This window comes from Anas platyrhynchos, chromosome 16, assembly GCF_047663525.1.
Source record: "Anas platyrhynchos isolate ZD024472 breed Pekin duck chromosome 16, IASCAAS_PekinDuck_T2T, whole genome shotgun sequence".
Taxonomy (NCBI): Eukaryota; Metazoa; Chordata; class Aves; order Anseriformes; family Anatidae; genus Anas; species Anas platyrhynchos.
In genome coordinates, this window is record NC_092602.1 from 3,036,757 (window position 1) to 3,059,177 (window position 22,421).

A 22,421-nucleotide genomic window follows, 5' to 3' on the forward strand; every position below is an offset into this window, starting at 1 on the left:
TGGGGGAAAAAAAAAAAAGTTATGTGAAAACTTGCTTACTTTTAAAAAGCCAGAGGTTGTGGTGAAAGATAGACATCTATCTCCTAAATGAATAGATTTCACTTGTCAGTGTGAGCAGCTTGTAGTTCATTTTGCATGAATTTTTTATTATATAGACTTAATCAACTAATAATAGAACTTCAGTGGAATCAGTTCTTTAATCAACAAGATCCTTTGACTCCCATTGTAAAATACATTATGCTGTGCATATTGAATATGCAAATACTCTACCTCCCACTCAAGCTATTTTCAAGACCTTAGAAGTAGTTATAGAAGTGAAGAGAACAATAGTTTGCTTTTCACCCTGGGATAAACTGTCAGAAAATGGTTCAGTTTTGATTGGTGTATGTGGTCACACAAAATAAGTTTCATCCTTTACATAATTTTTTACTATATTCCACTGATCAAATGAAATCTCTCAGGAACTACTCCATCAAGACCGAAGACTCTGCTCCTCTTAAATTTTCCTCGGTTTGCTGGAGAGATTCTATTTATATTCTTATAATCTCTTGAAAATCACAGAAAACTTGGTGTTATCTAAATGAGACAAAAAAAAAAAAAGTCTTTTATATTAACTAGGAGGATATAAGTGAATTTGTTATGAAAAATAATTAATTCTGGTAATACCACACTAATTTGGCAATCATATATTGAAGACAGTAGGACTGTAGCAGATCTGCCTCCATTGTGCAGTGCTGTGGCTTAGGTGACCTTGTCTATCCTTGTCCTAGGTAGTACGCACAATGTAAAATGGTATTCCAAAGCCACACATAGTCCAATCTGCATAGAGCACATTGAGTAATTTGTGGGTTTGTTCTTTCACCAAAAACGTTTATAGCTTTTGGCTTTAAAAATAGTTGTGGAGCATAGCAAGGGAGAAGCAGCTTTGGCCTAGATATTGCACAGGATGGCAGATGAACAGGGTTGATTTCATTTTGGGCGTTTTGCCCAGGACACTTTTTATAGAACATACAGTTACTCTGGGGGTTCTGAGGCTGTGGTCACATTGTTTTTTTGAATTTCTTCTTTAGAAGGGAGAGTGGCATCATTTTGCAAAAACAAGAAAATAATGTAATTTCAAAATCTAAGTTCTTTTATGTTTGAGCTTTAAACTCCTATCAGTGGTAGCAGGGCTCTTATTTTCTGTCTGGGCCTGCCTGTTTTGCACTCACTCTGCACATGCTGAACCCTCCTCAACGAGGAACATTCTGCAGCCTATTCTTACGCTATTTACTCTAATAAATTGTATTTGTTTTCCATCTTTGGATCTGAATGCATTTTAGAGCTGTGACTGGCAGCTCAAAGAGCTAAGCCTGTTTGACATATGGAAAGCATTCAGGCAAAGAAAAACATTACACGTTTCTTTCAACACCTGATTTTTTGTATCTCTTACAAATTGAGCGCACTTGGATTCTGATATAATTTAGTGAAGGCTGCTATCTGTAAGGATGTGAATTATTATGCTTAGTTTTTAATAAAAATACAAATTCTCCATTAGATTAGGTTGGGGTGAAACATACTGCATTTCTTTGCTTTTATTTTCCTGTTTTTAAAACCTTAGCTTGTGATATCATTTAGTTCTGCAACAGTCAATGCAACAGAACATAAAATTGTAACTATTGAGAACTAGTAGTTAAAAAGAAAGCTAATGTTTTTCCCATGCTCTATTTTTCTGCACTTTCTTACCATGTTTCTTGGTCTGCAGAGCTCTCTGTGGGTAGGCACTGCTGATCTGGTGCTCTGTTAAAAGTGCAAATTCCTATTACATTACCTTTTTATCATCCATGATTCTCAGAACATTTTGCAAACAGTGATTAGTTTTCCAGCTGTCAACTGGTGATGAGCAGAGCTGAATGATCTCCGTATTACAAATGAGTGAGCTGGGACGCGGAGCAATATAGCTGGTTTTCTTATCTCACACAGCAAACAGAGAGCTGGAACTAAGTAGACCCTGGGAATCCTTAATTCCAGTCCTCTATTTTAAACACTTAACCTTCAATATGCAGTCCAAATAGGATAATTACATGTTATATAGCAACAGTCAGTGATGAGGTCCTTTTTTGCTTTACATTGAATGACAAATGCTTCGATTCTCTCTCTTCTCTCTCATTCCAGTTTAAACACTATGTTAATAAGCTCCGGAGCAAGAACACATTTTATAAAAAGAAGCGACTGGAAATAGCAGAAATTACAGCTGAGTATGGTATCCTCCAGAGGACAGAAGAACTTCTAAAACAGCGCCACGAGGCTATTCAGCAGCAGTTGGTAATACAGGCATTAACTACTCCCACAGTCCATCATCCTTGCTTCCCTGATAACTAGCTATATAATAAGATAGATGCTGTTTTGTTAGTTTCTAATATATATCATCCTCAGCGCTCCTGCTGTCATTAGTCATTAGAGTACAAAATTTATTTTTGTCTGTTGATTGTGCTAAGCTGCTGTACTTTATGTTCAGCAACTGTTTTTTTTACAGGCAGTCATGAATGTTCTGCCATTTCTTAGAATGAGGGGCTTGACCCTGCTTTTTGAAGTCAATGGTAAATCTTCACTAACTCCAGTTAGAGCAAGGCTGGATTAGTTTAAATCAGTTTTTGGTATCCACATACATAGTAAGGGCTTTGAAAATAATATCAACAGCAAGTAGGATTCAAGTTACTGCTATGAAATATACAGGAATAATCTTTAAAAAAAGAGGGGGCAGGAAGTAAAGATTCTATCCCGAGAAAATCTAGCAGAAAATGTGTTTCACAGTAAGTAAAAAATGTTAAACTGGATGAATGATTTTTCTAGGCCAGAAGAGTAGAAATCTTTTTGCTCTTCTTAACTGTAACCATGTGGGCAGTATACAGTCATCCCAAATGCAAAGAGATTCATTTTTAGCTCACAAAAATCAATTGTTGTAGAATTTTCTTTTAATATCAGTACTCTTGTTATCAAAATATTTTTATTTATATCTGTTTTTGGTACATGTACATATTTTGCATTTTTTTAAACATAAAACTATTTGCTCAATTAAAAAAAAATACATAAAATAGTCTGTGAAAAGATATTCACATAGTTGCAGTGGATGATGTCATGGTATTTCAGTAAGGCACTCACGTTTAATTAAAAATAAAACCAGAACTGCTACTGGGTAGAATGAAGCACCTAAGCAGTAGGATCAGAGCTGTTCTCGTGATTGCTACTCAGCTAGAAGGAGGGTGTGTGGATGTATGTTGTCACTAATGATGTGTTTATTTACAGCAGGCTAACTAACGTACACCAGTCATCTCACAATATAATCACTGCAGACAAAAAGCACTAAATGTTTTTTTGTGATGCGGCTACACATGGTCAATACTATGTTCCTATACGAGTCTGACCTTTTCTAAACTACCTTGTAGCAAAACCAAAGAGCTTTGACTTCATAACGTTCTTGTTATCTGTAGGCTCATTCCCGGTGCATCCTGCCAATTCTACATTCGTACCCTCAGATGACTAGTGCACACGTTTTCCCTATGATATCAAAGATACCTTTCCTAGCCTTGGGCACAATGGCCTGTCAGACTATACCCTGCTATTAAAGTCAAAATGCTCCCATCATAGTAGCAGTAGCTAATAGTAGATATAAATCTTTTTTTAAACGTATGGTTATAAAAGGTTTTGGAGGACAATGGGCTTGGAGTTCACAGATAGATGACTCTTTTAAGAATGAATATTTTGCTTTTTAATAAATTGTGGATGCATAATCAACACCTAGCTTTCAAATTAGAGCTCTTCCTTACATACATAATGAGCAAGCATTGCTAAATACCATTACATCAGCATATAATTAAATGTAAAGTTTATGTAAGTATATTATGTAGTGTAATGTATTACTATAGTATAGTGTATATATATATAGTATTACTATAATGAATACAGTGTTCACTTAGTTTAACTTGACAGTTGTTTATAAAATAATTAGCTACATTGCGTCTTCTGATTAAGCATCTAGATTTACAACAGAGCCTGACCTAAAGTTTACTTTACTTTGTGGTAGCTTTCTGTTAATTTCATTGGGTGTTAGATAACAAAATAGTGGTGTATTATAGGAAGTTGTTGTTAGCTTGCTGTACAGGCCCTAGATAAAAAGTCAGTTGTTGGAGCAGCTAAATTATTAATCACTTTCAAAATAAGTTGATTACAGTACGTTTCCACTTTCTTTACTGTATTTCACTTCTTTGAAGGAATTTGCTTTATTACTCAATTAATAGACTCACACTCAGCCTTTGTTTGTGTGTGTGTTTGCAGCAAGCAATTGAAGACAAAAAAGGTATTTCTGGATATAGTTACACCCAGGAGGAGCTGGAAAGAGTATCTGCAGTAAAGAGTGAAATGGATGAAATGAAAGGCCGAACACTAGACAACATGTCTGAAATGGTGATTTTTGTCTTAAATTGTTGTACTACTTCAGTCTCAATTTCTGGTTCCTCAGAGTATAAAACTAACTTTAATATTTTGGTTGTTTTTTTCATTTTCCTTTAGTATATGTTATATAAACATAAACATATATAAAAACGTGTATTTTCAAACAATATAGACCTGCAAATGTATATTGGAAAAGTTTACTAAAATGTACATTTCTTTTGATGAGTGAAGAAGAAATTTAGAATTATTAAAAAAAAAAAAAAAAAGAAAGAAAGAAAGAAACACCTACTTCCCTCCTCTTCAGAAACAGTAGAGATATCGTCTTGGTTTTAACTTTTTTTGTGTGTGTGTGGTTTCATATTTGTTCTTGCACAGTATTTGAAAAGTTAAGAGGTTTGAATTGTTAACAGAATCTTTTTTTTCCTTGTATCACTGGAGTTAAGCATTCATTAAAAACCAATATTTAACATTCCCAAAGAGCTAAATATTTTTTTCTTTTTCTCTGTAGCCTAATTTTCAATTATACTTAGATCTGTGGTCTTCCAACTTAATACATAGCCACAGAAGCAAAATAAAAGAGCCCAAAGCAAAATAGCGTTCTTTGAAATCATTAAGGCACGTTAGAAATAAAATGGTATAATTAAATAGCATGAATCTCAAATAGAAAGCTGGATAGAATTTGAATTTTCAGTATAAATATTTTAAATTGACTCTGTTTAAGCATGTTCAAATTTTATTTAACCTATGCAGGGTGTGTTTGCTTGTTTTGTTTTGTTTTAAGGATCTCTTTTTTTTTCAGTCATGTCTATGCAGCTCATTCTTTTTTCCCACTCCTTAAGTTGTTTAGGTGTCTGGCTTCTGGACATGTCTGTGGTGTTCTCACTTCAAACAATGGAAACAGAATTTGTCTGGTTTGTGGTAATGACCCTACTGCAATATGGCCTCTTTCCCTTAGTTAATTAGGCCTGCACTTATATTTTATTATACATAGTTCAGTCTCCTTACATCACATGTTTTTTCTCTCCATATTTTGGTTTTCTTCTCCTTTCTTCTTACATGCCCAATAATATAAATGTAGTATTAATATATTATTTAAGTATATTATTTTGTCCCTCTATCAGGTAAAAAAACTGAATACTATGGTGGCAGAGAAGAAGTCCAGCTTAGCTCCTGTTATCAAAGAACTGAGACAATTGCGCCAGAAGTGCCAGGTTAGTAGAAAAACTTCAGAAAAGCTTTAAACAGTGCTTATTAATGAATTAGGGTAGGCAGCAGCAGACTTTGGGAGGCAGTCCTATGTTTTGCTCTGCAAATTTGTCCGTGCAGTCAAGTGTTACAGCAGGAGTTTATTGTACCTACAGACTTCTAGTGTTTATATGTCTATGCACATCCTCTCCCTCATAAGGCACCAGTAACTTCATGGCAATGCAGTTTAGGGGTTGAGCTAAGACCACATAAAAATGGAAGTCAGAATATGATTAGTTATCAGACGCCTAAATGCTTCAAATAATGCAAATCCCTTGTGTCTCATCAACTTTATTTAATTGCATGCCTTGTTTTGTGTGTTTTTTCTTGTCTTTGAAGTAGGTTTATTTTAATCTATTAAACCTTCCTCTTGTTCTATGTAAATAAGGTCAAAATTACAAAGAAACATCATTTACAGCTCTGTTGTGTTGTACAAGGACATAATCAACCCTGAAGGAAAGCTGCAAATATCAGAATAGGTCAACAGTGATTTTTAACAAACAACAAGAATGGAATTCTTAAAAGCTGACAGTATAGGCACAACATCAGGCAAATATTTCGTCCTTTATAGTAATTTCTAAAAATAATAATAAAATTTAATTACTATACCAGGGGAAAATTAAAAAAATCATGGCTTGAAATCATAGCAAAGTTAATTTTCAAATTAGTTTCAAAGCTTTTTCTGCTTTAAATGGATTGCAAATAATATTTCGTTGATCTAAGACCTATATTAGTCCATATGAATGACAGATTTCTCTCATTGCTGTAGAAGTAAATAGAGCTATGAAATTCGTAAATTCTTAATTTTCAGTTTTGTAATTATATTTCCTTTCTTCTTGCAAAGACTGCCATATTTGTCTACCACATTAAAGCTATGGCTGTGGCTGTAAAGAGGAAATTTGCATGCTGTGTTGTGGTGTATACAGCTGATCTGCCAGTATGCAGCTTTACCATGTGTAATAAATAATACCCACGTGCCAGCTAGTTTTATGTAAGTGCCGGTGAGCGTGCCAATAGCTGAGGTTGATGTGTGACACCAACAAGAATGGAGCCTGCTTGAATGTCACATGTCAGTTGAAGGCTTTATTTATGTACTCTTTTGCCCTTTTCACATAAGGAATTAACTCAAGAATGCGATGAAAAAAAAATCCAGTATGACAGTTGTGCAGCAGGGCTAGAGAGCAATCGCTCCACGCTGGAACAGGTAAGATGGTGCCTTGGTCACACATTACTAAATGCTGTGCAACATGTTATTTATTATATCTATTTATTATGGTTTGATACATTCCTGTCTTCCCTTTTGATATGGAAGCTCACTGCAGGTGGAAATGAGTAAGTGGTGATCTACAACTACATAAATCATGCATGAAACTGCTGTGGACTAGCTACAGACCCACACATCTCCTGTTCTGAATGAGCTCAGTGGTACATGTACATCGCTCCATCCACTGAAGTCCAGCACCGGTTAGCAAAAGTATTGTAAAAGATCCATCTGCCAGAAATCCTGCTGACCTAGTAGTATCTGTTAGGAGAGAATCTGACAATGAAATGTTAAGGATTAATTTGTGAAGACAAATCTTCAAATGCATTTAGCAGACTCACTACATTAGCAAAACCAATCCAATGGTTAATTAATGCACTGAAACTGATGGCAAGGATACTTATTAAATGTGATTTGTCTTGCATTCTTGAAAATTATAGACAAAAAAAAAAATATATATATATATATATTTCTTTTTAAATGCAGCCATATAAGTATAGCTAAGGGCTTGTCTGTATGTAGTTTACATATTGCTTGCACTACAACACTTCTAGGAAGGGAGGTACCTAAACTAGTTCTATACTCCGATGTGGGGTCAGTATTAATGTACGTGAATCTGCTTTATCTCACTAGATTACCTCCTATGAGCTTTGTTTGGACTTGATTTCTCAAGGGTTTGCCAACATAAGGAATGTATTTTGCAATAAAAAAAGGTGTACATTTAAAGTGTAGGTGGATATATAGATATTCTTTCCCTGCAGTAAAAGTACCTATATATGGTTTAATCCAAGAATAATAAAAGAACGTACAGATGAACCTGCTATGTGGTAGACCTTCTGTAAGAACTATTTTGCAATATCAACCTAGGCTTTTTCCTTGGCAGACAAACCTTAGTCATGTTCTAACACACGATGACAATCAAGTCCACTGATTAGGCTGGATGTGACTGTCAACAAACTTTTGCAGCGGAACTGGTGAATTCAGTTTTCCAGCTGATGGTCTGAAATTCATACGGAGACACAGCTTTGGAGTTGACAACTTCATTGTGGTTTAGGAGTACATGTAATCCAAATTCCATTGAATTACCAATATTCTTGGTATATTTTCTTGGACCGTTTAGGGATGGGACTAGCCCCCTATCTCCATACCCCTCAACATAATTATTGATTGCTAATTGACATACCATCAACCTGTCTGTAGGTTCTAACATACATTTTGCAGACATGTTCTAGGAAAGGAACCATATTTAGCACTTAAGATGTGCTTAGAAACAAGACTTTTGGAAGTACTTGTGAAGTGTCTTGTAGGAGTCAGATTTATTAGTAAACAACAATTAAGTCTTCTCTAACTGTGACTGAAACTCCACATCTAAAAATGGTACCCTTTCAGTTATCTTTCCCTTTAAGAGAGATTTCTGTAAAGCCCAAATATAAACATTTAAGAAAAGATGAGTTCAGAATTATGCCTGTTTCTGTTATGGACTCTCGTGGTTTATATAGCAACACAGGGCATGTACTATGGACTTTGAGTTATGTTATCCATTGAAATCTTATTCCTGTACTACAGGAAGTGAAAGGACTCCTTGAGGAGTGCATTCAGGAAGAAAGCAACTACCGTTATGTAAACTGCATGAAGAGGGTAAGATCACAGGAAGGACTAAATCGTTCTTTGTGAAATGAAATAGAGATTATATATTTTTAAAACATTTGTGTCTTCATTTATAGAATCTAGAAATACAGCTCCAACGTGCTAAAGAAGAAATGAAGATGTACGTCTCCCCAGATCCTCAGGAGAGACGAAAGGCAATTCGGTAAATGGATTATTGTGTTTCCTTGTGTTAACTTGAGGGATATTCATAAACTGAGACTGAAGTTAGGAATTTTCTCACTGGCATTTGAACTGAAGGAGTTCACCTGATAAATTTAGAAACACTATAATAACCTAAAAATAAGCATCTTGAATTCCAGTATATACTGTTGTAAACCTATGAATTCTCTCAGACATACCAAAAGATTTTCCCTTCCTGCTGGAGATTATAGGCCCCAGATAGTGGTTTTAACTTGCAGCCCCTGCTGGCAAAGGCTCAGAAAAGCTGTGCTTCAGCTAGGTCCCGCAGGAAGTGTGTCTCTACCAGACATAATCCCTCTGCCAAGTCTATACCAAGACTCCAGCAGGCAGGAGTTGGTCTACCACCTCTCAAAGACAGCAACCACATGCTGCCCTCAGATTCTGGCCAATTCTTACAAATCTACTGTTCTTTCAGGTGTAATAGCTATCACCATCCCTAGTACAGAAATGGGGGACTGCGTAGACACATCCAAAATGCATTTTGGATTGCTACTATTTGCAGTTTTCACTGGAGGTAGAATGATTAATGTTCCATACCGTCACAGTAACCTTCATTTTTACACTCAATTTAATTGACAGAACGATTGCTTCAGACTGAGAGGTTTTTCAGGACCCCTTGCCTTTGTCTGGTAGGAAGAGAAACAGAAAAGGTTATGCATTGAGCTGATAAATTATTTTGTGTAGTTTTCCATTTCAAATAATGCAGTCCAGCCAAAAAGATTGAAATGTTTTTTGAGAATGAGATATTTTGGTTTAATTATCTGTGCAAAGAAATCTAAATATTACCATGTCATACAGATTTTTTATGCTTTACAACATACCAAATATTTTTGTAAAAGTATCCTGTTTAAAATTGTGTATATATTAAATCTTTTCATACAATATAAAAGTTGAAACAAAATTTTAGCAATAAAGTCCACAGGCTGGTTCAGCCCCATCAAAATTAAACACCAGAAAAAAAACATAATGAAATATTTTTAACTTTCATTTGATAAAAGTGTGAAAATACCTGTTTTATTCTTCATATATTTTTTTAATTTTAGAAATTTGTATGAAATAGCAATCCTGTTTTCCAGCTAGTTTTATTTTTGACCAAAAAAAAAAAATCTTAAATTCTAGTTGTCGACAAACTGAGCAAGATTAAGTTGTTGTGACTAGATTTATGAAGTTGTCTGTGGCTTTCACACAATAGTATTTATCAGTCATGAAAATATTTACCCAAACAGTAGATCTGTAGTAGTAAAGTTAAGGTCTGCTGTGTTAGACCAAGAAGTCTGTTTTTGTTTTTTGTTTGTTTGTTTTTGTTTTTTTCACATTTTTAATGAATGGAATGAGTGAAAAACATTTTGATCTTTTGAAAGTACGATTGGGCCTCCTCAACAGTGCAGTCACACTGTCTAAAGGAATCTCTGCAGAGTACACCAGTTTTAGTTCAGTGCAGAGGGGACAACAGCTCTGCCTTGTACCTCTCCATCTCACAACCCGCATCAGTCAGCATTCCTACAGTTTGCTTTATTGTGTAGGCTTTAAAAAGCCACAGCAATATCAATCTTTAACGTGAGGCCTCTTCCTAAATTCCTGCGTTTGTATTTCAGAGACGTGACAGATTGTTGCTTGAGATCTGTATAAACTGTCATGTCAGAGCTGTGGTTCATGTACAGCTTTCTGTGCAACATGCCAAAATGCTTCGCAAAATTGTCCCATTCACAAAACGATTCAAAGACATGACTGAGTGGTAAAGCAAAGACAAAACTAAATTAGATAAATAATAATCATTCTGCATTTCATTTTAAAGCTTTAGACAATCCATCATGCAGATGTCACAGCAGGAAAACAGAACCACTACCTGTTTATCACTTCTTAAAGAAGAAGAATAAGTTAATTTCCCAAGATATCTGTCCTCTTAGGTCTCTACCTCTCAGAACAATTTCTGGACAGTTCTCTTGCAGTGGTGGCAACTAGGGAAGCAACCGTAAGTGGGTAGTAAACACAGAATCATGGAATGGTTTGGGTTGGAAGGGACCTTAAAGATCATCTAGTTCCAACACATCTGCCAGGGATACCTTCCACTAGATCAGGTTGCCCCATCCAACCTGGCAAACAATCAAATATAGTTCAGTATCACCTGAGGCAATTTCTTCACTCATTGGGGAAGTGGAGTGAAAAAAGGCAGTAGCTGATAGCTAAGATTTTACAGGCTCTGGAGTGGGGCCGTTGATAGAGACAGCCACATGTCAATGAGAAAACTCCAAGGATTCTGTCAAGAGACACTGAGAGATGAGATCGTCTCCTCTGTCAGATCCTTCATAAACTAGAAATTGTCCTGATGCACCTTGAGAGTGGTGCCAGTGGAGCTGCATCTCTTGCTGTTCCAGAACATGAACCAGAAGTTGCTAGGAAATGAAAGGCTAGATTAATATCCATCAGAGGCCTTTTGCAAGGATCCAAGCCATGAAAATAGTGAAATACTATGCAGAAAACAATGTAGGAAAAATAAGAGTAAGAGATGAATTAAAACCAATAATGTTATGGTGAGAGAAGAAAAGGATGTAAAGACAGAAAGTGAGTGGAGGCTAAGGAGCTTCTTACTCTCACAAAATAACAGAATGCTGAAGGATGCAAAAGATCTATTGAATGAAGGCAGATTAAAAAAAAAAAAAAGAAGCAGAAGGGTAAAAAGAGAAATAGCTGTGAGAAAAATCTTAGTGATGATGTGAACATTCATTAGTATGAAAGGCAGCAGAGCTCAGCCAAGCAGCTGAGAGGAAATGCGGGTCAAGCAGCAGGCACTGGCCTTTTATGGCCTTGCAGGGAAGGGGAGGGTCCGAGTTTATTCACAAATGTTAAGCAAAAAAAATGCTCCAGCTCAAACACTTGTGACAGAAACATCCACAATGTCGATACTCGCGCAGACAAGCCCCCAAATCCAAATGCTGGAATTAAGGGTGAGTCCAGCTATGTCATTCCAGGTATGGTGAGGAGAATGTGAACAGAGCATTATCTCTGCTGTCCCTGCTTCACTTGCTAACTGTGGGCACAGAAGCTAGAGAAATTATCCCTCTCACGGTGACTACACACGTTTCTGACCTTCCATAAGAGGTCGCAGACCAGTTGTGTTTAAATTAATTACAACAAAGTTCCATATAGAGATTTTTACAAAAAATGAGAAGATAACAAAATGTTTCTAGACATCATTTTAGAATGTGAACGTATTTTTCAGCAGGCACTGGAATGTAAACGGAGTGAAAATGAACCATAAATAGAACAGCACTTTCCTAACAACGTATTGAGCAAAAAATGTCTTAATTCCAACACTCTTTTTTTTGAACATAAACTCTCTGTTCCGTGGAGTCAGTTCTTAGGAATGTGAAAAGTTAATTTTCTTCTCTAAAAATAGAAGTTTGTGTTTTTTTTTGTTTTTTTTTTAATGAAGTTATCAAGTTGCATTCTTTCCAGTCATCATTATAAATAGTAAAGAAAAACTTACTAGGAAAGACATCTTATTTTCTGATGATTACTTTGAAAATTCTATTAAAGAAAAAAAAAAGCACGTGTTCTTGAGGCCAAATGTGTGTGAACATACGCTGTGCGCCAGTGGAAATAAGAAGATTCAGTGTTGCTCTGATTTGGTGAGGATTGCTAGGGATCAGCTGTGTCTGCACAGCGCTTGGAGCAGTCTCAAGACTGCTCTGATTTGTTCTGGCTCGAATTGTCCGAGAGTGACAGATCATAAAATGATCCAGCTGCATTCCTTGCACATCCCTTCTGCAGGGAGTATGGCAGGCAGGACCAGGTGGCCTGGGGCCCAAGTGCTCCAGTTGAAATCCTGGAGTAGCTCATAGAAATAGAAGGAAGGGATATAAGAAACATGATGCATTGGTTCTACACTGCTGCTCACTATGCTGTAGCAAACCTTCACACTGATAGCAGAAAGGCTGGTATTTCTTTCTGGAAATTAGGATTTCTCTATGCTTAGTTCTTCTATCCTGAGCAATTTGAAAAGTTCTTTAGATGAACTGGGTTATTTTTTATTCCACTAGCAAACGCTCAATCTCTAAGTGTACCATGACACATGAAATACAGTAATTTATTTTTAGATTGTTATTGTCCTATTTCAAAAACAAACAAACAAACACAAACATAGTAATGTATCTGAATCATGCCATTATGGTTTGCAATATTGTATTGTCAGGTTTCATGTATTAAGTTTGCCTGTGTCAGAAGGCAACCCAGCCACTTGTTACAGACAAAGGTGTACAGCCAAGATTTTTAATAACGAATGTCAACAGTTACACTTCTAAACCTATATTTAGGCACCTAAATGTGATGGCTGTCTTCGGAAGGTGAGGGACACACAGCGGTTCTATTGCAGTGACTGGATTTGTTAAACCTGGACTGAACTACTACTCTTCTTCATTCCTCTACTTTCCCACTCATTCTATCCCTACATTCATGGCAATTAAGGGCTGTGGATTTGTAAACTCTGATGTTTGTACAAATTAGGGCCAAGGGCTAAGCTTAGAATACCACTAGCATAAATACATCATTAAAAAGGGATCAAGTATGTCTTATCTAAACGATCTTGCTGTTGTCTTCAAGCTGGAAGCAGCAGTAATTATGCCTGCTTTGAAAACGTAAGGGATTTTATCCAATACCACTTTTGCCAACTGCACAACTGAGAGAATCAAAAGCAATCCCTGATGTCAAGGATATGTTGTCTAATGACTAAAAGGTTCCTTCATGCTTTCTCTTCTGACTGTCTATGCATGAACCTCATAATACCTTCAGAATTTTCCATGGTTATATCATTATTCTGTCCTATTATTTAGAACCAAATAAAATCATAATAAAATTATCATATATTTCCTTTAGAGAGCAGTATACACGAATGATCCTTGAGCAAGAAAACCTGGGGAAGGTAAGAATGAGGTTTTTACTCTGTAAAAACATCACACAGTTCATATTTTTGTGGGCCTTACTACCAAATGTTGTGGTCAGTCTTTTATAAAAAGCATATTGCAGCCTACAAAGAAAATTCCATTACTGCTGGCAATGGTAATTAATACCCTGAAAAGAGATCATGCTCGCTCTTCAGGGCTTGATTTCCTGCAGTGTATAGCATGAGCCACTTGTAAAAGATAGTCAAACAGCTTAATGTGACAGCACATTCCCTGTAAACCATTTGGATAAGAAACTGAAACATGGACATAACAAACTGTGCCAGCTCAAATTTTATGTTGTATATAAAGCAACCCGTTGAAGACAATAAATTTTGAGCCTGCCAGCTTTATCACTGTTATTAAAGGCCAAGGGATCATCGTTGTAGCAGTGCTAAACAAAAGCAGTTGTCCGTTTTTAATCTTGCATGAAGCTCAGATCAGCGCGGAAGAAGTTAGGCTTACGATTCATGCTAAACATCTTTCTTTTATTAGTTTTCTTTTTATGAGTCAGTCTGTGAGTGATTTCTGCAGGTTTGGGCCACCACTATTAATGATCAATAGCAGGTTTTGCTGTGAAACATTAATTTCACGTCTATAATATGATAATATGAATGCATTGCAGGCTGCAACTTGACACTGCAAGAGCTCTGTATGGAAATAAACTCGGATTTCTACCATAACTTCTCAAATATATGAGACCATTATTTAGGCGGTTTTAAGACACTGAAAGGATTGTCAATCCATACAAAGCAGATAGATAAGTCCCAGGTGCTGATTCATTTATTGCTTGCAAGGAGTGTTATTAACTTGAACAAAAGGTAATAATATTTCAGTAGCATATAAAAATCCTTGTCATTCCAAGCTGTCTTTGTAAGCAATTTTTGTGGTATAAAACTACTTCAGTAATCTAATATTTTTGTATTTTTAACAGAAATTACGAGAGAAGCAGAAAGTTGTACGGGAAAGTCATGGGCCAAATATGAAGCAAATTAAAATGTGGCAGGACTTTGAGCAGTTAATGGAATGTAAGAGAGAATGTTTTCTAAAACAACAAAATCAAACAGCCATTGGTCAAGTCATTCAGGAAGGAGGTAAAGATAGGCTTGTATTATGAATTCTGCCTTCTTTATAACAGCATAAAGTGGGAAGACATTGTATTGACTTCTTAGAGGTAACCTCTTTCTCAACATTGCTGCTTTCATCATTTCTGTAAAAAATTGTTGTATTTTATTTGGTTTTGGTGGATAAACAAGGAGGGCAACTAAGCACTTGATGAAGCTTTTCCTCCATTGTTTAAGTGACAACAAAACGTGGTTAGGAAGATCTGTTATGAAATCTGCACTAGGGTGAACCTCATCGTAAATCTGTTTTATGAGTCTGGGAATGGCATGCATCTGCAGAGAGATCAAAGGGAAAAAAAAATCCTTTTCCAGGGTCACGGAAAACTTATGTAATTGCTCTGCTCCTTATTCTGTATCTCTAAGATTACATTTTTGCAAGGTCTGGGACTCGATATTGTATAATTGTGGACCTCCTGGCTTGGCCCTCTCCTTCCCTATTGTCTTTATTCATCTAGTGTGACTGGTAAGAATGGAGCCATTTTCACTCTGAGCTGCACAGACCTTGCCTGCACACTCCTAGTCATACTTTCCTTGCATGGTTGAATTAAACTGATTGTGCTTCCAGGAGACAGTTCATTGCTACAGCGTCAGGAGTAGGTTCTGAGAACAATTACTTGGATTCTGAATTTTTTTTCCATTGTCTTTTGTTGGTTTTAACAAATGCATTTTTCTTGCACATATACCTTTTTCTCATTTTTCTTAGTTGTCCACCTGAAAGTGCTAGCTGTGGTCCCCTAAAGGCTTTCTCCACTGAGGGCATCTTGCTGTTTCATGTGTGCAGTGTGATTCCAAAGTGGTTGCACTAGCCAAAGAGGGACATCCCAGGGAAGGAGGGCTATTGATGGATGTAAATATGGCACAGTGGTTCCTGTATATGTCCAGCTATGCCAAACAGGTAGATATGCAAGGCTCCCTCATACTCTGGTTTTAACCTGTGAGCCACAGGCAACTGCCACTGCCCTTAAAATTGCATCGTGAGACCCATGACTGACCCAGGGTAAAAGGAATGCAGATGAGGCTTGAAACTGTCCCTCACGCTTCATCATTTCTGATGAGCGCCTCTTAGTCACAATCAAAGACTAGAAGCAGAGAGATAAGTCTGGGTGACGAGAGCTCCTGCTGTTCTTCTTTAGTCTCTTGGCTTAGTGGATTTCTAGATAGGTTTTTTCTTCTTCTTTTTTTTTTCTTTTTTTTTTTTTCCCCTATTTCCTGCCTAAAGTAGAATGGACTTTATCACTGATAGTTCTTTCAGATGTAATTTGGACACAAAAAATTACTTGGTTTTCTCTGATACATACCTATGAAATCTGCTGCTGTTTCCTCTATCAAGACAGAGTCTGGTAACTGTACAGTTCCTAGTTTGCCTTTACATTAAATATATTTGATAACAGAACTAAAATAAAATATGATGACTCCATTTTGGCTGCATGGTTTTATTTTTCACATTTTGTAGGTGAAAGAAGTAATAGAAGGTAAATGCTTTGTGCCAAGTTTCTTGCTGGGTTACAGGAAAAAGAGGTTTGAAAAGCTCAGGGTCATTTAATGACATTTATTTCAGATGCCCCCCAGAAGGTTCAAAACCCCACCAATGCCTAAGGAGCACGTCCACAGATGCTCAGGACATCCTCATGTAAGCCCTCCCACACTGCTGAATAGCTGAAGATAGTCTTTCTCAACAGCTGCACGCTAATCTTTCCCATGACAAGGAGAAGCAGCACATTCTCCCCTACGCACATTTTCACGGAGCATGAAGGGAAGGCCGCTGTGTAGGACACAGGCACAGGTAGAGTTAGCTGCAGTGAGGGGAAGGCGATGCGTTGCCACCAGAGGCTGCTTCCACGATGGCAGCAAGAGAACAGGCTGGAGGAAGGCGCTGAAGGGAAAACGTATCAACCAGAAGGGGAGAAGCTCAGGAAAAAGGCATGTGCAGACTACACGGTGTGGGCACAGTCATCTCTAGAGCCATCTGTAAATTTTCTTCTTGCTAGCTCTGTAGCATCATTACCATCATGTACCACCATCACCATCGTTACCATACATCACCTGCATTGCATTGTAGAGCCTATAGGTCTGAAGGTTATGGGAGTCATGTACCTGGACTTCCAAATGAGGGTTTGCTGAATAAATGCCCCCAATAGTAAGATAACATAGACATCTAGACATAAGACGTGCTGAAAACTTGGGATAATCACCAAAAACGGGCATCTAGGTTACTTAGGATGCAGTGCGGAAGGACTGCCTGTGGTTCAAAGCCAGCAGAAAAAGGGGGAGGGAAAGGGAATATCATACATTTCAATTCAAAACTTTTACCAAAATCCTAAAAGCTCTCTTTGACTAGACCATTTATACAGAGATTTATTATGTGGATTAGTCTGCTGCCCAGGAAAAAGTAATGCTTTTGAAATTCATAGCAATGATGTAGAGTAAGACAGTATAATCATTTTCTGTTTTTCAGTTCAGAGTTACCCTAAAAATAGTTCATCTTTCTTCCTTGTAAAAACAGTTTATTGCTAGTTACTCAACGATGACGTGATTGTTGCTCTGATCTGATTAGTGCTCTGTCATTTGTACTGCACCAAGAAAGGGCACACAGATTATACACTACAGCAGCAGCAAAATTACTTTCTGAGACGAAGCAGAAAATCATAATAACTGTTATGAAAAGAAAATTGGAAAAACTCAAGCTATTTTTAGCTTTTATATAAGTGGACATTTAATAAATGCAAATTTAATGGATTCTGTTCACTGGCTTTTCCACATAGTTTGGGATTTGATGGGAGCATTCAAAAATCTTTGAGTTTTGCAATTGTATCTTTACTTCCTAACTTGCAACAAAAAGCTTACTTCTGTGGTTTTTTTTTTTTTTTCTGTTGTTATTATTAATAGTCTAGCTGGTTAATTAATAAGATGAAACATACCATAGAGAAAAAATACCTGCCTTTCCCCTGTGAAGGCTGAAATAAATAAAAAATGTGCACAGTTAAACTTGGGGTCTCAGCACTTACCAATTTCTTCCATTTGGAACACCGATCAGAGCAGTCACTTACGAGCAGCAGCTTACTTTGCTTCAAAAGGCTTCTCCTTATCTTTATCCAGAACTGGATGAGAAAGTATTCCAGCTATAAAAACTCCTGTAGTGTTGTGCAGCTTTGCATTAGTTAGTCACGTTGACGTCAACTGTCCCTAGAGCCACAGGAGATTTGCACATAGTGCTAAGAAATGAAATAGTTACAGGCATCAGAAACAGGCATGAGAAAACATCACATTCACCATATTATTTAACCAGCCATTTTATCATCTGGAGATCAGATTATTTTGTTTATATTCACAGTACCATTTTACCTCCATATGAGCTATAGTAAGTAAAGTAAATGTTCTTATGCTTCCTTAAGTAACCCAAATCTATGAATACTTACTTGTACACCTTTATTCGCATAGGTATTACTACGAGTGAAGCCATGTATAGTTGCCTACAGACATCACAGTTAGGTGCTGCTATTGTGTTTTATTATGTTTAAATATAGTGATTTCCAGAGCTTTCTTGATAAGGCTTTCCTACAGCTGTGATGGTGATCACTGTTACAAAACACAATACGGCAGAAGCATTTAGAGCAGTTCAGAGCCTAGAAAATGGCCTTATGATGAGCATGAAAAACTGTTCTCCAAATGACTTGCTGGTTCAGGAGCTGGAAATGAAGTCGAGAGCCTTTTTTTCTTAGATCACTGTTTCTTGTCTGGCCCAAATCAACAGCGACTGAAAATTCTCTGTTATACCCAGTGGCTGTCCTCAGCAAGTGCTCCAAGCCGAGCAACTTGGCAGTATCGCTCCAGTTCCTAAATCACCACTCTGGCAGTGTCTGGTGAGCCTGGAGTCAGCGGCCACGAGAAGGCAGGCAGACATGGCTGGGAGGCCGCAGAGGCTGAAGTGCTGTCGCCTGAAAGGTGTCACCTTGGGAGAAAGGTCGTGACACATGGCCGCGGTGGTGTGGGAAACTGGAACGCCGTCATCTTGGTTGTGGATGAGGACAGCATGGATGCTTAGAGATCTGCTTTCTCTCATTGGCCCTGCCTGGATTTGCTCAGATTTAAGTGAAAAAGACAAAGAACTCATTCTCAACGTTTGCCCTACATTATCTTTTGTAGCGCTAGGTCTCCTGCTGAAGGAATGCTGTTAACTCTTCAGCTCCCTATCACAATCGGTAATGGGAACAGATTTTTTTTTTTCAGGGACGTGTCAGGGTTCCAGTGAGGAAATACTTCATGAATCAACATTTTGTCACAAGGTACTACCTGTCTTGACAACACCCAATTGATTAATTGTTTTTTAGCAATCAGAATTTGACCTACTTTCAGCTTGTTTAAAGAGTTCTTTAAATCTTCAGTATGAATTTAAAAGGGGTTCTCCACATTCTCAGTGTCTCTCTTTCTTTAGCGTTAGTTCCACAGCAACAGTCTCCAAAACCCCAAGGCAGCCCATCTTATTCCAAGGTCATTGGGTGAAAAGGGTATTTTTCACAGTCGCATTACACTGATTTTCACGATTGTAACAAAAAAAAACACGCTGTCAGCCACGGTGCCGCGGTAACGTCAAACTCGGTGAGGAGCTCTGGTGTTAGCAATCATACTCCAAATAATCAGCAGGAACTGTGAGACAAATCATGCAGTCCTTACTCTCACAAAACCCTTACTGACTTCAGTGGGAGTTTTGCCAAAATAAGGTCTGCTGGATTTAGCTCTGTATTCTTCCTCCTGACAGAACAAGTAGGAATTAAAAGGGCCAGCATCAGATTTATGAGACAGAGGAAAAAAAGAACTATAATTATCTTTAAAGTAATGACTTTCATCTAACACAAATCAATGTTCCATTAGACACATCCTAATTTATAACAAAAATTGTTTGTGCAAGTTTTTCTCAGCACAACCAAAATCCACAAGTAGTTAGCAATACAATTTGATTTTTATTAGACATGTATGAGAGGCTGTCTTGCACAAATCTAGTGCTGGAGTACTTAATAGTGTTCAAAATGCAGCCTTATGCATTACCTTGTGTTTAACGGTATTATTTTTATTTATTATAAAAATAAGAAGTATATTTTTACCTTTTTTAAAAATCTCCATTTCTCATAGTTTTGAGAAAAGTGTGTTTTTGCAAACTGGGATGCACACAACTGGCATTTGCTGAATGCCAAGAACTAGAGTACTTTTTCTGCAAGAAGATCTGCACAAGCCAATGCCTATTGCACCGTTTCAGTTCAGTCTGTCATTACAGAATAACATTTCATTTTTAAGCTTCTAAATTTTATTGCAACTGCTCAGGTCTTAAAAACACTCATTTATACAATAAGCACTTAATTAGGTCTACTTCTGAAATAGGATAAAGCCAAATCCTGCACATTCTGCTAATACTGGAAAAAATGCAGTTGATAGGAGTATGGAAAATGAGATCTTACCAATTTTCAAAGATAAATTCTCTTCTCTCTCCCTACTTCTTTTCCTTCTAATGGAATAGAAAATATGCCTGGCATGTAGGAAACAACAACAAAACTATAAAGGCATACATCTTATACAAAGAATAACCATGTAAGGGAAATAATAAAATAAATAATCTCACAATGTCTTTATTATATATTTTACAACTGGTTCATGCTGAAAAAATCATGATTGAGATTTTTCTCTAATTAAAATAAATCTGAATGCAATTTTTTAACAGATTACTGTTTTTTAAATATGTTGAAACTCTAAGGTTATAAAATGGGAAGAATAAAGCAGTTTATTTGGTTTACATTATTGCAGCATTTTCTGGCAAGTAACAGTGTTTAGGCATTTCTTTGGAGTTAGCACATAAATCTTAGAGCCATTAGTGATGAATTAGCAAAAGCAAAAAGGGTTGATTAATTTGGAATTCTAAAAATTGAAGATCTAAAAATTAAAAATCATGTGAAAATGATGCATTTTGCGTATTAACTAGCATTTAAATGATGCATTTTTCTGAGACAGCATCCTGTGGACTGCAACATTCAGAAACTGATTTTTTTAGAGTATATATAAAACATCGTACCCACCTCCCTTTTTCCATGTTTTAAAGCTTGCCATGTTTTCACAGCATATTTAAAAGAAAACAGAACTGTATCAGAACACTGAAAGTCACCCACAGACAACCTGTTCCACTAATACTTTTACATTTATACAGCATCTTTTGTCCTAAAGGATTTCTCTACTTCATTTTCATTTTATGTAGGCTGATTAGAGTGCTCAGGTATCTGCATGAGTGAGTCAGGAAACAGTGAGAGATGCAGTTAATGTTCAGAGGACAGCAACGAAAATTGGGAATTTATTATCTCATGAGCAATGACAAAGTCATCTCAAATCTCCTTAGGAAAATAGATCCCACAGGTACAAATGAGAAGAAAACCTGAATCCTTCTAACAAAGAGATGGAATGTGGCATACTTCGTAGTGGGTTGTTACCGATGTGCCTACTATTCCTTTTGTATTTACCACACTGTACTTCAACCATTTGTATGTGAAATGCATTGCTTTAAAATCTCTATACACTAAAGGTTCTTTTCTGCTTGTTGATTTAATTGCGTGAAGTGAAGCTTGATCATAAAATATAACGAGAGGGGAAGAGAGAACTCTTATCCTGGAAAAAGCACTATAAATATTTTCCTAGGATCATTAACACAACCCTGTAACACTTCGCTCAGTGCAGCGGAAAGAATTATACAATCATTTAATGAAATTTCTAAAAAGTGCTTATAATTCCATCCCAAATATATGTGTTTTTTTTTTTTTTTTTTCAAGTGTAAAGAAAACATCCTAAAATTCTTAATTCTGTTATCAAAGTTATTTTCAACTTTTGAAGGGATTCACTTGCTAGGGACTTGGCAGTGTCAAACAAATGTTCGACTTTTATTCTGACACTTCTTGAAGAATTTGATTGAAACTATATATGTCTAGATAACACCCAACAAAGTGCCCCTCTTGCGTTTGTTTCAAGATATTTTTGGAAACAACAGAGGCGACCTTGGATGGAGCTGCTTTTCCAATTTAGGACTTCATTTGGTCTAAGAGAGTAAAATTATACTCTTCAATCCTTTTGTGTAGCCACAAACAAAACAGTGTTATTATTTTATGCTGTTGTAAAATTGTTTTTCTGTACCTTGCTAGCAGTGTCTATCTGTTTAGGATAACAGTTATTTTCGGTAATCAACAGTTACTTTCAAATGTACATATAAATAGTCCTCTAGTGTATCACATGTCCCTTTAAAATATTGTGTAATCAAAATGGGCACTGGTCCTTTATGGAATACCTTTGTTTCTTAAAACTAGCGTTAATAAATAAGTGTTACCCTTTATCTTTGCTTATAGAGAAGAATCTGATTTCAAGCCAGGGCTCGCACACACTTGATGTAAAGTCTAAATGAGGAGAGTGGTAATGCTGGCAAGTGCTCTGTGATGGGACTGCCACCTGTCCCGATCACAGGAGAAATATTGTTTGTCAAGCTTCAAGTTTAAAAGCCAAGGTTAGGAGCCAGGTTCTCTGTACATCTAGAGTGGGGTGATTGTTTTTTTC

The 22,421-nt window shown here is 36.7% G+C and overlaps 1 protein-coding gene across 1 annotated transcript in view; it reads left to right on the forward strand.

The window, feature by feature from the left end:
* IFT81 (intraflagellar transport 81) overlaps nucleotides 1–16,263 on the forward strand; it is a 42,833-nt gene extending 26,570 nt beyond the window's left edge. The window contains exons 11-18 of the mRNA XM_021277952.4: nucleotides 2,155–2,304; nucleotides 4,315–4,443; nucleotides 5,553–5,642; nucleotides 6,794–6,880; nucleotides 8,504–8,575; nucleotides 8,662–8,747; nucleotides 13,658–13,703; nucleotides 14,657–16,263. Of these exons, the coding sequence (XP_021133627.4) occupies nucleotides 2,155–2,304; nucleotides 4,315–4,443; nucleotides 5,553–5,642; nucleotides 6,794–6,880; nucleotides 8,504–8,575; nucleotides 8,662–8,747; nucleotides 13,658–13,703; nucleotides 14,657–14,839 (843 nt within the window). The 3' untranslated portion in view covers nucleotides 14,840–16,263. The remainder of the gene's footprint in view (nucleotides 1–2,154; nucleotides 2,305–4,314; nucleotides 4,444–5,552; nucleotides 5,643–6,793; nucleotides 6,881–8,503; nucleotides 8,576–8,661; nucleotides 8,748–13,657; nucleotides 13,704–14,656) is intronic.
* The last annotated feature ends 6,158 nt before the right edge of the window (nucleotides 16,264–22,421 follow it).